This window comes from Equus quagga, chromosome 5 (genome assembly GCF_021613505.1).
Source record: "Equus quagga isolate Etosha38 chromosome 5, UCLA_HA_Equagga_1.0, whole genome shotgun sequence".
In the NCBI taxonomy this organism is placed as follows: domain Eukaryota; kingdom Metazoa; phylum Chordata; class Mammalia; order Perissodactyla; family Equidae; genus Equus; species Equus quagga.
In genome coordinates, this window is record NC_060271.1 from 58,723,019 (window position 1) to 58,735,484 (window position 12,466).

General features: G+C 35.4%; 1 protein-coding gene across 2 annotated transcripts in view; it reads left to right on the forward strand.

The window, feature by feature from the left end:
* Positions 1–12,466, forward strand: part of MGAT4A (alpha-1,3-mannosyl-glycoprotein 4-beta-N-acetylglucosaminyltransferase A) — a 112,351-nt gene that overhangs the window by 38,145 nt on the left and 61,740 nt on the right. For both annotated transcript variants that reach the window (XM_046662373.1, XM_046662372.1), the window contains exons 2-3: positions 5,095–5,262; positions 7,581–7,721. In XM_046662373.1, coding sequence (XP_046518329.1) covers positions 5,095–5,262; positions 7,581–7,721 — 309 coding nt within the window. The remainder of the gene's footprint in view (positions 1–5,094; positions 5,263–7,580; positions 7,722–12,466) is intronic.

Below are 12,466 nucleotides of genomic sequence, written 5' to 3' on the forward strand. Positions count from 1 at the left end.
ACCTGCTGAACCAGAATCTCTCCAAGTGGGGTCGAGAGTTCTGTGTTTTAAGAAGCTCTTTCAGGTGGTTCTTCTTTTTTCTTTCTTTCCTAAAGGTTGGCACCTGAGCTAACATCTGTTGCCAATCTTTTTTTTTTCTTTTCTTCTTTTTCTCCCCAAAGCCCCCAGTACATAGTTGTATATTCTAGTTGTGAGTGCCTCTGGTTGTGCCATGTGGGACGCCACCTCAGCATGGCTTGATGAACGGTGCCATGTCTGCACTCAGGATCCGAACCGGCGAAACCCTGGGCTGCTAAAGCAGAGCACACTAACTTAACCACTTGGCCACGGGACCAGCCCCTGATGTGGTTCTTATGCACCATAAAGTTAGAGAAACAATGAGATAGCTAGTCTTGTTTGTAATTTTTAGCTATTCATTCTAATTAGAATTGTCTGTTCAAATTCTTTCAACCTATTTCATTTGGACCTGTGCTCACTATGTCTTTTAGCTTTTCTAGGATTCCGTTCTCCTAAACCACCTTCTGAATCCAGTTCTTTTATTTTTTCTTTAAGAGATTTATAAGTGGGAAATTGCCCATAATTTCATCTAGGCATTCTTATTTCAGTTTAAAAATGGTTGTATAAGAATGATGAATGTCAAATAAAATGTTTTTCAAAATCAATGATTTCCTGAAAAGTAAAGCTTGTTAAATTTTGGAATCTATTACTGGGGAAGTTCCTCATTCATATTTAAAAAAAACTTTTTATCTGTGTAAAATATTTCAATGTAGTACTAAAGGACAGAGGGATGAACCAGATGACTTATCAATGTTCTTTCCAGTGCCGGAATTTCATTGTTTGATAAATGTTAAATTAAGAAATTTAAAAGAGGGTTTAATTTTTGGTAATTTTAATTTCAGCATAAAAAGCCAGTTTTTACTGTTAGCTCATAGAATTCAGTAGTATTCCCCACATCTTGTTAATAAGAAAGAAGATACTGTTGTTTTAAAAATTACTTTTTCTGTTGTGTTTTTATGTGCTGTACATTGGGTGTTAGTTATTAGTGCTGTTTTGTTTGTGTTAATATTTCATCTATATAATTTTTCATACTGTACAATTTAATTTAAATTAAATTGTTGAATTCAAAGCTGTTATTTAAATTGTTGGACCATATGAAATTGTTATTTTTGTCAAAAATGATCAAAAACCCATAATTTCATATGGTTCAACCTAGTAAGTCTTTGAAAGCCTGAAGTGCCCTTTTCACTGAAAACTTACTTGATTATTTGATTTGAAGGACTTAAAATGGTTTCTTTGGAAATTTTTTATGTTTCAGAATCTTAGGTTCATAGAACATGATTTGTACTTTCATTGTCTAATCTGGGTATATAGTTTTCTACAATTAAAATAAGTTAGATTCTGTCTCTAGTAAAAACAAAATAATAAATAATAAACCAGGCACTTCCAGTAAGATGATAGTGTTAGAGTTCCCTCACAGTTTCCTACCATGTCCCCCCGTAGAAACTGAATGAAGTGGTTCAAAGAAAAGCAAAATAAGAATTTTGCTACTAATGCTGAAAATAGGAAATTGTCAAACATATATCAGTAACTTGAAGGAGTTTTTTGTCTATTATGTGAAAGTTTGAACTAAACTTCTGGGAACTGATACCCACTCTCCTCAAGAGAGCAGTGTAGTACTATGGGAAATATAGGTGGGGAAAATTCCAGAAGTCTCTAGTAATCCTATGTTTGGGTGAGTGATTGAGTGATGGAGGATAGACTGCAAGGAAGGGCTGTGGGAAGATCACATGTAACTCCCCTCTGCTTAGAAGAGCCAGCAGTGTTCTGTGGTATTCTTAGCAGGACTAGCTGAGGGCTTTACCACAGATAGTCTTGTCACTGACTTGGTTTTCTAGATGGAGTATAGACTTGCTCTGATGTCATGGAGAGATCCCTTTTAACACAGAAGGATGGAGTTAGAAACAAAGGACAAGTGTGAGAGAGATGGGAAGTGACCCATTTGGAGCCCTTGCAGAACTGTGGGCTTTGAACTAAGAGCAGCAATAGCATCTGGGCCTGAAAGAAAATACTTGTGACTTTATTGAGCAGTCCATGGGATCTTTTCAAAAGCATGGCCAGTTCACCTCAAAGCACAGGAGTGTTTTGGAGTTAGAGGTAAGGGTATTTCTCCATGGTACTGGTTACTCTCCCTACTCCGTGAAGCTGGCCTCTGAGAAGGCGGTTTCAAAAAGTACCAAGAAAATGCATGTAGGGACAGAGACTGCCTTAGATCCATATGCTTCCCTACCGCTCAAGAGCTGTAAAAAACTCAATCTGTGTCCATCCAGTCCTCCTGCTTACTTTTTTTATAAAGTTTCAAAAGAAGAAGAGTTACAAGGATAGTAAAAATAACTTCTCCATACATTTCACCTATTGTGAACATTTTGCCTCTACCATCTTTCTATCTGTAGATGTTTGTTTCTTTTCAGAACCATTTGAGAGTAAATTACAGAAACCATGCCTTTTTATCCCTAAATAATTTAATGTTTATTTGCTAAGAACAAGGAATACTCTTGCATTATCACAATATAAGTGTCAAATTTAGGAAGTTTAACATTGGCACAGTGTTGTCTACTTTATAGCCTATGTTCTTTTATTTTTTTCCGGGAATGTTCTTTATAGCATCTATGTGTTCTGGTCCAGGATCCAACCCAGGATTGTGCTTTGCATTTAGTTGTCGTATCTCCGATAGTCTCGTAATCTGGGGTGTGCCTAAGCCTTTGTCTTTGATGACTTTGACATTTTTTACAGTACACTTTGTTTTGTACATTGTCCCTTAATTTGGATGTGTCTGATGTTTCCTTGAGATTAGATTCAGATTATGCATTTTTGGCAGAAATACCACAGAAATGAGGTGTGTCCTCTGTGCATCACATCAGGAGGCATGTGATGTCTGTTCCATTATTGCTGATGTGAACTTTGATCGCTTGTTAGGATGATATCTGCCAGGTTTCTCCACAGTAAAATTAACATTTTTCGCTTTGTAAATTAATAAGTACTTTGTGGAGAGCTACTTTGAGATGATATACATAGACTGTTCCTCGTCAAACTTTCACTGACTAGTTTTAGCCTCCATTTTTGATTCTTACCTGAATCAGTTATTGCTGATAGTTGCAAAATGATGAGTTTCCAACATTCATCAGTCCTTCTACATTTATAAGTTGGCATTCCACTGTAAGAAACACTTTTCTCTCACCTGTTAATTTTTATTTATTATTGAGATGGACTCACGGATTCTTATTCAATAGCTTATAATGCATTACCATCAGTATTTGTTTTGGTATTTAAACTGTTGGCTGAATTCACCCAGTGAGAGCCCCTCAAGTAGCTCCCTGTGTCCTTTTGACATGTCCTGTCTTTTTAAAAATAGCATTTTCCTACTTGACATGAGAATGCTCCAGGTTCATCTTAAAGTTATTTGTCCGAAAAGTTCTAATTCTTTTTCGCAGCAGATGTTGAGCGCACTGTCTCACTGTCTCAACACTGTGTGTTGAATTTATTATTTAGCCTGGGGTAGAATTTATTTTTTTTTTACAAGATTGAGTCTTCCCACTTAGGATTAAGAGTTGACTTCATTTATTCTTTGTTATAGGCTTCAGAAATTTATTTATTCATCACAGAAATCTTGTGTCTGTTATAATTGTTATAGTTTTTGTTATAGTATAGTTGTTAATAGTTTAGTGTTTGTGAATAGTATCTTTTTAACATTTCTTTTATTGTGAATTTACACTTACAGAAAAGTACCTAAACCATGAATGTATAATAATGAATTTTTTTTAACTACTGCACAGGTCAATAAGTAGAACCTTGCTGGCACCTCAAAGCTCCCTGTGTGCCCTGTCCTAATCACATCCCCCTTCACTGTCCGTCTCTCCTAAAGCCAGCAAATTAAGGGACATGCAGCTGCTTACATTATTTAATATAGGGAAGCATGACAGTTAAGTAGGAGAGACTTTTTTTCCCTGCCACAGAATTCTTAAGAGAGAGTTACTCTGTGGGGCCTTTATATAAGGGACAAAAAACAGTTTAATTGACTGTGTTTAAGACCAGCTTTATGAAACATTGATTTATTTTCCATAAGTCTGTTTCTTATTGAGTCTGTCTTTGAATAAAGCAGAGATTATAATATTAAGTAAAAAAATAGTCTTTCTAAGATTTAGTTAGTTTAGATGTCGGAATAGTAGCCTTAGATTATCTAGCTTATCAGAAGTTGAAAACGATTGTTCTCATTTCTCGTAGTTTAATGGGGTGGTGGAAATTGCTCATACTGCTCCACAGCCTCAACTCCCTTTCAGCGCTGCTGATCAAGATGAATGAATGGTTTCTCTTCTTCTACCAGCGCTTAGATTTTGGTGTCCGGTTCTGTCCTTGGGCCTCTTCTCACTGTGCACTTTGTATCTGAGCTGTCTCAATGCCTATATTGATCCTCATAAAATCCACTTTTATTTCCCAGAGCAGGTCTTCCTGACCTGTGATCCCCCAAATTAAAATAATTGACTTTTAACTGGAGTTGTCTTATATCTACTTGTTTGAGTTTTTAGGGATCAAGTATTTGACCGAAGTCTGGCCTAGGGAAATCTTTGCAGAATATGAAGTACAGAGGAAACTTTTATCCTGTGGAAATTAATGATTATGCTATAAAATATGTTATATTCTTTATATTATTAGATATATTATCATCAGTTTCAGTGCCTCATCTATCTTCTTCATACAAATACGGTCTTTATAGTTGTTTGTACCTTTTGAGAAATGATGTTAGTATTATGCTTTAAGTGTTAATTCTAAAATCTTTCATCTTTTTCTCCCTGTCTTTTAATTTCTGAAGTGCTAAGTAGAAATTGCTCACATTCATACAGATATTAAGAGCACTGAGTTGTGGGGGCTTTGTTATATAATTAGCCAGGGCTCTTTTTTATTTTCAGTTCTGTATCAGTGAATATATAAATGAATATCTGTTTCTGAAAAACGTGACTTTAAAATGTCTAATCTTATGGTTCTGTTTTGATTATTATTTTTCTTTAGAAATATACTAATAACTTTTGATTTTGCTTCTAGAAAAACTGATTGCTTATCAGCGAGAATTTCTTGCTTTGAAAGAGCGTCTTCGAATAGCTGAACATAGAATCTCACAGCGTTCTTCTGAATTAAATGCCATTGTCCAGCAGTTTCGGCGTGTAGGAGCAGAAACCAATGGGAGTAAGGATGCAGTGAATAAATTTTCAGGTACAAGGTGTATTTTTGGTTTTATAAAAAGGTTATATTTTCGGAGGGTTATGTGAAATATTTTATTTGAAAGTTGTAGAGAGTAGCTTATCAGTCAGCATTGGTTACCCTTTTGAGAAAGAAAAATCATCACACAAAACTTTCTACTAGGGTAAATTATAAAATAATTTTATTAATTACTAAATTTGATTTAAAGAGACTAGTATTAAGTTAAATTTCAGATGTATAAATTTCATTGAGAATAGTAAAGAACCTAGCGTCTTTTAAAAACATTCAAAATGAGATTAAAATTTAACTTTGTGTTTATAGATGTTTATGTCCTGACTTGTGTGGACTTCAGTTGGACTCTGGAGAATCTTTGAGCTATTTGGAGCAATTTAGTGCTCTTAAATCTGATTTATAAGAAAAGAAATAGCATAGTTTTATAATGGGTACTTTTGAGGATCTGACCTGTTACTTCTCAGAGAACTTCTCGTCAGAAAGATGGATGCCAATCATCATCTCTCTGTTTCTCTGCTATTCTTCTTCTTTTTTTTTTTGAGGAAGATTAGCTCTGAGCTAACATCTGTGCCCATCTTCCTCAATTTTATGTGTGGGATGCTTGCCACAGCATGGCTTGATAAACAGTGTATAGGTCTGTGCCCAGGACCTGGACCAACAAACCCTGGGCTGCTGAAGTGGAGTGTGTGAACTTAACCGCTGCACCACCAGGCTGGCCCCCAGTGCTATTCTTTTTCTGATAATTAAATTCATATGTGTATATAATCAGTTGCCTCCAAATTTGCATAATCTTTCAAGATTAATATTCATTTTTATTTAGCATTCCCTGTTCTAATCCTCTACCATTAATTACTCTCATCTTGAGACTCGCTACCTTACATTATTTTTAAAATTTCATGCTCATTACTCCCCCTGCTGATTATGAAATTTGTATTATGGCCCAGTAACATTTAAAATTATCGAATGGTATAGATAATAAAAAAATAAATCACCCATAAGTCTGCTGCCAAGTGATTTGTTAATTTTTTTGTTTCTTTCTAGTCTTTTTTCCATGCATATTTTCTTTCAAAATTATTGTGTTATAGCCTTGTTTTTACTCTTGAAATGATACTATCATTTGTATAATATGTCAGCTAATCATATACCATAATGTATTAAATGTTTTTCTACAATTAGGCAAATAGGATTTTTCTGGGTGGTTTTTTTCCCCCAGTTTATAACTCTATGAAGAACATCTTCGTGTATAAATCAATTATATTTGTGTTAGTCCTTAAGTTATTTTCATTAGATGATGACTTTCTTAAAAACTAGGATCTATGTTTTGATGATTGTTGATTTCCAAACACACAGCACAGTGACTAGAACAAAATAATCAGTAAATATTTACTGAATGCATCAAAGTTAAATTCCTGAAAGGGGAATTACTGAATAGTAATAGTAATAGGACAGAAATGTTGAAGGATTTTTGATGCTGTTCTGAACAGCTGAAACATTTGTCACATTATCACCAAAATTTTAATATTATTTAATCTGCTAATTTGATAGGTGGAAATGGGTGTCTTGTAATTTATAATTTTCTTTACTCGTGAGATAAACTTTAACTTCATGTATAACAGTCATTTGCATTTCTTTTGTGAATTTTTGTCTCTTGTCATATTTTTAATGGAGTTTTTGTATTGTTCTGTATGGAATTGTTATTGAGGATTTAAATTCTTGCTGATTTCTTATTTAAAAGGTTAGGTTCTAGTTTAATGGAATTTTAAAACAATATTGCTTATCCTACCAAGTTTTTATTTCATATTATATTAAATGATTCATTGGTTCCTGAAGAACTATTTGAAAGTTGTGATCTGTATTGAACATTCTCAACTTGTGCTGTTTAAATTATTGTGCTTGAATTAAAAAAAATCTTCCATGTGAAATTTGGTCAAATGTAATAGCATAAAAAAGTGAAAGTTATTGGTGGTCAATGTACTCATTATTACATTTTCATAAATGGGTAGCATGTTTAGAGTCTGTTCCGTAGGGCTTGAGTTCTCACACATTATGAAGGTGAGAAATTAACATTCCACCTTCCCAAGGTACTTTGGCTGACATTTTTGGCTTCATTCAGACTGTTACTAGCATAATGGCTCTGTGAGACTGGTTGCAAAAGTATCTTTTTCATTTTGAATGGAAGTTTCGTTCACCAAAGTATGAAATTAGGAAAGAAAATTCTTCAGTTCTAGTTCTCATGAAGTTTTACTGCTATATTTGGAAAATCAGCAGTTTCTCTAAGTGAGGTGTTCCTGTGGATTGATTATACTTCTGTGTTTCAGATAATACCCTAAAGCTATTAAAAGAGTTAACAAGCAAAAAATCTCTTCAAGTGCCAAGTTTTTATTATCATTTGCCTCATTTGTTGCAAAATGAAGAAAGCCTTCAACCTGCTGTTCAGATTGGTAGTGGAAGAAAAGGAGGTACGTTTATTTTGTTTCTTACTGTGGTTGTACTGCTGGTCTTAATTGTGTCTTGGAGTATTATATTGACCATTGGAAGCTGGCAGTCTGAGAATAAAAATTCTTTGTCTTTGCATGTTAACTTAGGACTCATTCTAAAGTCCACATTGAAAGGAGTTGGGCATTTTTCTCCATAGACCAGAGTAATAGAGCTGAAAAGGATCATGAGACATCTAGTTAAAACGCCATCTCCAGGCAAAAATGTTTAGACTTTTGTAATTTTTCTATTTAAAAAATTTGGAAGGTAGAGGATGACTTGTTTTGGGGCTGGCCCCATGGCCGAGTGGTTAAGTTCGTGCGCTCCGCTGCAGGCGGCCCAGTGTTTCGTTGGTTCAAATCCTGGGCGCGGACATGGCACTGCTCATCAAACCACGCTGAGGCAGCATCCCACATGCCACAACTAGAAGGACCCACAACGAAGAATATACAACTATGTACCGGGGGTCTTTGGGGAGAAAAAGGAAAAAAATAAAATCTTTAAAAAAAAAATGTGGAAGATAGTGGATGACTTGTTTTTCCTTGTATCTTTTTTCAACATTAATAGCTCTTATAGTCATTTTAAGAAAGTTTCTCTTGTCTGCTCCTACTTTTTCTTATAGAGATATAAGTATAGAATCACTTATGTTTAACCTTTCATGCAATAACATAAATATTTTGGTTTGCTTTTTTTCCTAATGTACCTAAAAGATGATTTAGTATTTTTTTCTCATCTTGTTAGAGCCACCAGAACCTCTTGAGTTTCCTTGTCCGAAATTTTCTTTCCTTTTTATCCCTCCATTTTGAGTTTGTTAATCTTTTCTTTGTAGATTTTAAAATATAGAGACCAAAATAGTAGTTTGCTCCTCTATAAGTCTTTAACAGATGATAAAATCATTACTTCATAGGTATTGAAATTCATCTTTGTGTTAATGTTTTTGAAAAGCTGATTTAGTCTGCTTTTGATTCAGTAGGATTCTTAGGTATTTTGCTGGGGGTTTTTTTGGTCATACTTTTGCCTTTATATTATTTGATGTATAACTTTAAGCTTTTGCATTCATGTTTTTTTAGTTCTGCCATCTTTCTATTTTATGAATCCTTTAAAATTATACACTGTCTTCCTAAGGTGATAACTGTTAAATTATCATGTTCAGACTAATGCATTCTTCCATTTCTTTATTTAAACAAGAAATATTGGGGCTGGCCCAGTGGGGTAGTGGTTAAGTTCACACATTCCACTTTGGAGGCCTAGGGTTTGCCGGTTCAGATCCTGATCACGGACCTCCACATAGCTCATCAAGCCATGCTGTGGCAGTATCCCACACAGAAGAACTAGAAGGACTTACAACTAGGATATACAATTATGTGCTGGGGCTTTGGGGAGAAAAAAATTAAAAAAAGAAGATTGGCAATAGATGTTAGCTCAGGGTCAATCTTCAAAAAAAAATGAGATATTTATTTTTCCAGCAGGTGCTGAATGTACAAAGACTAACAAGATGTGTAGCATACTCTAAATTATTTTCTTTAGAACATTGATTTTATTACTTATTTCTGAAGTTGATATTGTAGCTCTCCCCCTTTAATAATCACTGTTTGGGTAAGATGCCTTAGCTATTTAGTGCATTTGTTGGTTTAGACTATATCTTCATTAATAAGAGTCAAATGAAAAGAAAGTAGAGGTCATTTAAAACTTAAAGGTCTCTAATGGCCTGTTCTTATTTTGTGAATGTGACATTCTCTCTCCTTTTTGAAGAGACTCATTCAATCCCATTTGTTTATGACTTTATCTGTCATAAATATAATAACATCTTGGTCAACCAGCTTTTCAGTAGTTAACGTTGTTAAGCTGACACTGTTTTTGAAAGGCAGAAAAAGCAGACAGCTTGGGAAAAAAAGCCAAGAAAACCCTCAGGTTTACATTAATAATCTTCCATCCTAAATCCTTAGGCAATGGTTCTTAATATTTTTAGGGTCATGGAACCCTTTGAATATCCTAGGAATGCTATCAGCCTTCTACTTAGAAAAATGCACATAGAAAAAGTAATTTTGTACATCCATTCTGGGATTTTGTGGAACTCCAAAACCATCTGGGGACTTTATATTAAGAACATCTGTTTTTTAGATCAGAGAAAACTACTTCTTGCTAAAAATTTTGTTCTTCAGTGGTCAGGGTAATTAACTAAGGAAGAGCACTCAGACACGCTAAACCTTCCTGAGGTTAAAAATGGAGAACAGTGCTTGAGGCAGCTACTGATCCTTAAGAGAGGCGCTGGAATACTCACCTCCGGAACAAAAAAGTACCAGCCCACCCCACCCACACCTCATCCAGATCCTCCCACATAATTTAAAGAAGCTGTCTGCAGTAAATAGACACAGCAACTATAGATGGGTAGAAGGGCATCTCATACAACTAGGGTATCAAATATTTAAGAAAACCACCATCACGAATGACTTAATGCTCAAGAAAATTGAATTTGTAGAGCAAACAGAATATAATTCAAAAATAAAACATAATTAAATATGTTTAGAGAGATGAGAGAGGACAACTCCTAAGTGACTATTGCAAAAGGATCAATTAGAAATCTTTTTTATTTTAGTGATTATATTTAAAATTTCCATATAGATGGATTGAGAAGCAGAGTAGACAGCCGAAGATCAAATTAGTGATCAGGAAGACTTAGCTGTGTAGTTCTTCCAGAATGCAGCATAAAGGGCACAAAGACTTGGGGGAGACAAAAATTCTAACATCCACCTAATAGGAGTTTCAGAAGGAGAGAACAGAGAGAGTGAAGGGAGGAAATAATCAAATGAAAAATAGAAGAAAATTTCTTTAAGTTGAAGAAACACACAGGTCTTCAGATTAAGGGCCCATTCAGTGCTGAGCTGAGGAAAGACCCTGTACAGATTACCTACCAAGATGGCATCACTGATTGGTAGAGGACAGCAGGTAATTCTTTAAGTAATTCCTGATGTAAAAAAATCCATGAACACCCTCTCTGTGCCAGGTGCTTTGTGGTTTGGTACACAAAATTAAACATGGTTCCTAGTCTTGTGGAGCTTCAGTCTTATTAAAGGCAAAAGCATTAGTCAAACAATCAATTTTATAAATAATTGTACAGTTACAGCTTTAATTAGTGATATAAAGGATGGTTTGAGAATGAATAAAAGGGGTGCTTGACTTAATTAAGAAGTTTAGGGAAGTCTTAAAAAAATACATCTGACCTGAGATCAGTAGAATGTATAGTTTACTGGTAAAGATGGGTGTATTAGTTTCCTATTGCTGCTGTAACAAATTACCACAAAGCCAGAAACTTAAGACAGTACGGATTTATCATCTTACAGTTTTGGAAGTCAGAAGTCCTAAAATCAGTGTGTCATCAGGGGTGTGCATTCTGGACGTTCGAGGGGAGAGTCCATTTCCTTGCCTTTTCTGGCTTCTAGAGGCTGCCAACATTCTTTAGTTTGTGGCCCCTTCTTTCAGGCCTCATTCATAGCATCTTCAAATCTCTCTCTGACTCTGACCCATTTCTATTGACACATCTCCTCTCACTCTGACTCTCCTACCTTCCTCTCATAAGGACGTTTGTGAGTATATTAGGCTTACCTGGGTAATCCAGGATAGTCTTCCTGTCTCAAGATCCTTAATCACATCTGAAAAGTCCCTTTTGCCATGTAAGGTAATATATTCACACGTTCCAGGAACTAGGGCGTGGACATCTTTGAGGGGTCATTATTCTGTCTATCACGTACTAGAAAAGAATATTTCAGAAACTGAGACAAGCACCACAAAAGCCTTGTGATGGAGGGAGCATAGAATGTTCTAGAAAATGAAAGAAAGCCACTGTAGTTGAAGTGTAGAGTGAGGAGAATCATGGAATAAGATGAGGCTAGAGCTGTGTTGGGGCAAAACAATGCAGGGCCTTTCAGTCCATTTATACGATTTGGACTTTTATCCTAAGAGCAGAAAGAGCCAATGAAGGGTTTTAAGCAGGACTTATTAAGGATGACTTTATAAGGTTTAAATATTGCAAAGATCACATTTGCTGCAATGGGAGGAATGACTGAGGATATGAGAAGAAGAGTAGACGTGAAAGGACCCGATAAGAGGATCTTGTAGTGATCCACTTGAGAGAGGATGAGCTTGGGCTAGGTAGTAGTGATGGTAGTAGAGATGGAAAGAAGATGGATTTAAGAGTTGTATGGAATGTATGGGGACATATGTGGGAGGACACAGTGATGGACTGGTTTTGTGGACTGAGGTAGAGGGAGTGGTCAAGGATAAGTCCTAGATTTCTGGGTTATGTAACTGGATGGATGGTAAGTGCTATTCACTGAGATAGAAGACAATGGAAAATGTTTTGCAGCATTGGTTTGCAGAAAAGGTCATAAACTGTATTTGGATATGTTAAGTTAGGAGGTGATTTTGAGATATTATAGTAGAAGAGAGGCAGTTGGATATTTAGATCTGGGGCCCAAAGGAGAGAGTCGAGTTAGATTTAATTTTATGAGTCATTGTTTATGAGTGAACTGGTTTTGAAGATATGGAAATGGATGAGGTCACCTAGGACCTAGGACTGAGCCTTGAAGGTTCTCCAGCAGTTCATTTCCAGAAAGAGAAAGGGGAAGCCAAGGAAGACAGAGACAGAGAAAATGCAACTAGACGGTAAAAGAGGAAAATATATTGTCGTAGAATATAAGGGAAGAAATGAGGAATAAGTAACTAAAAGTAT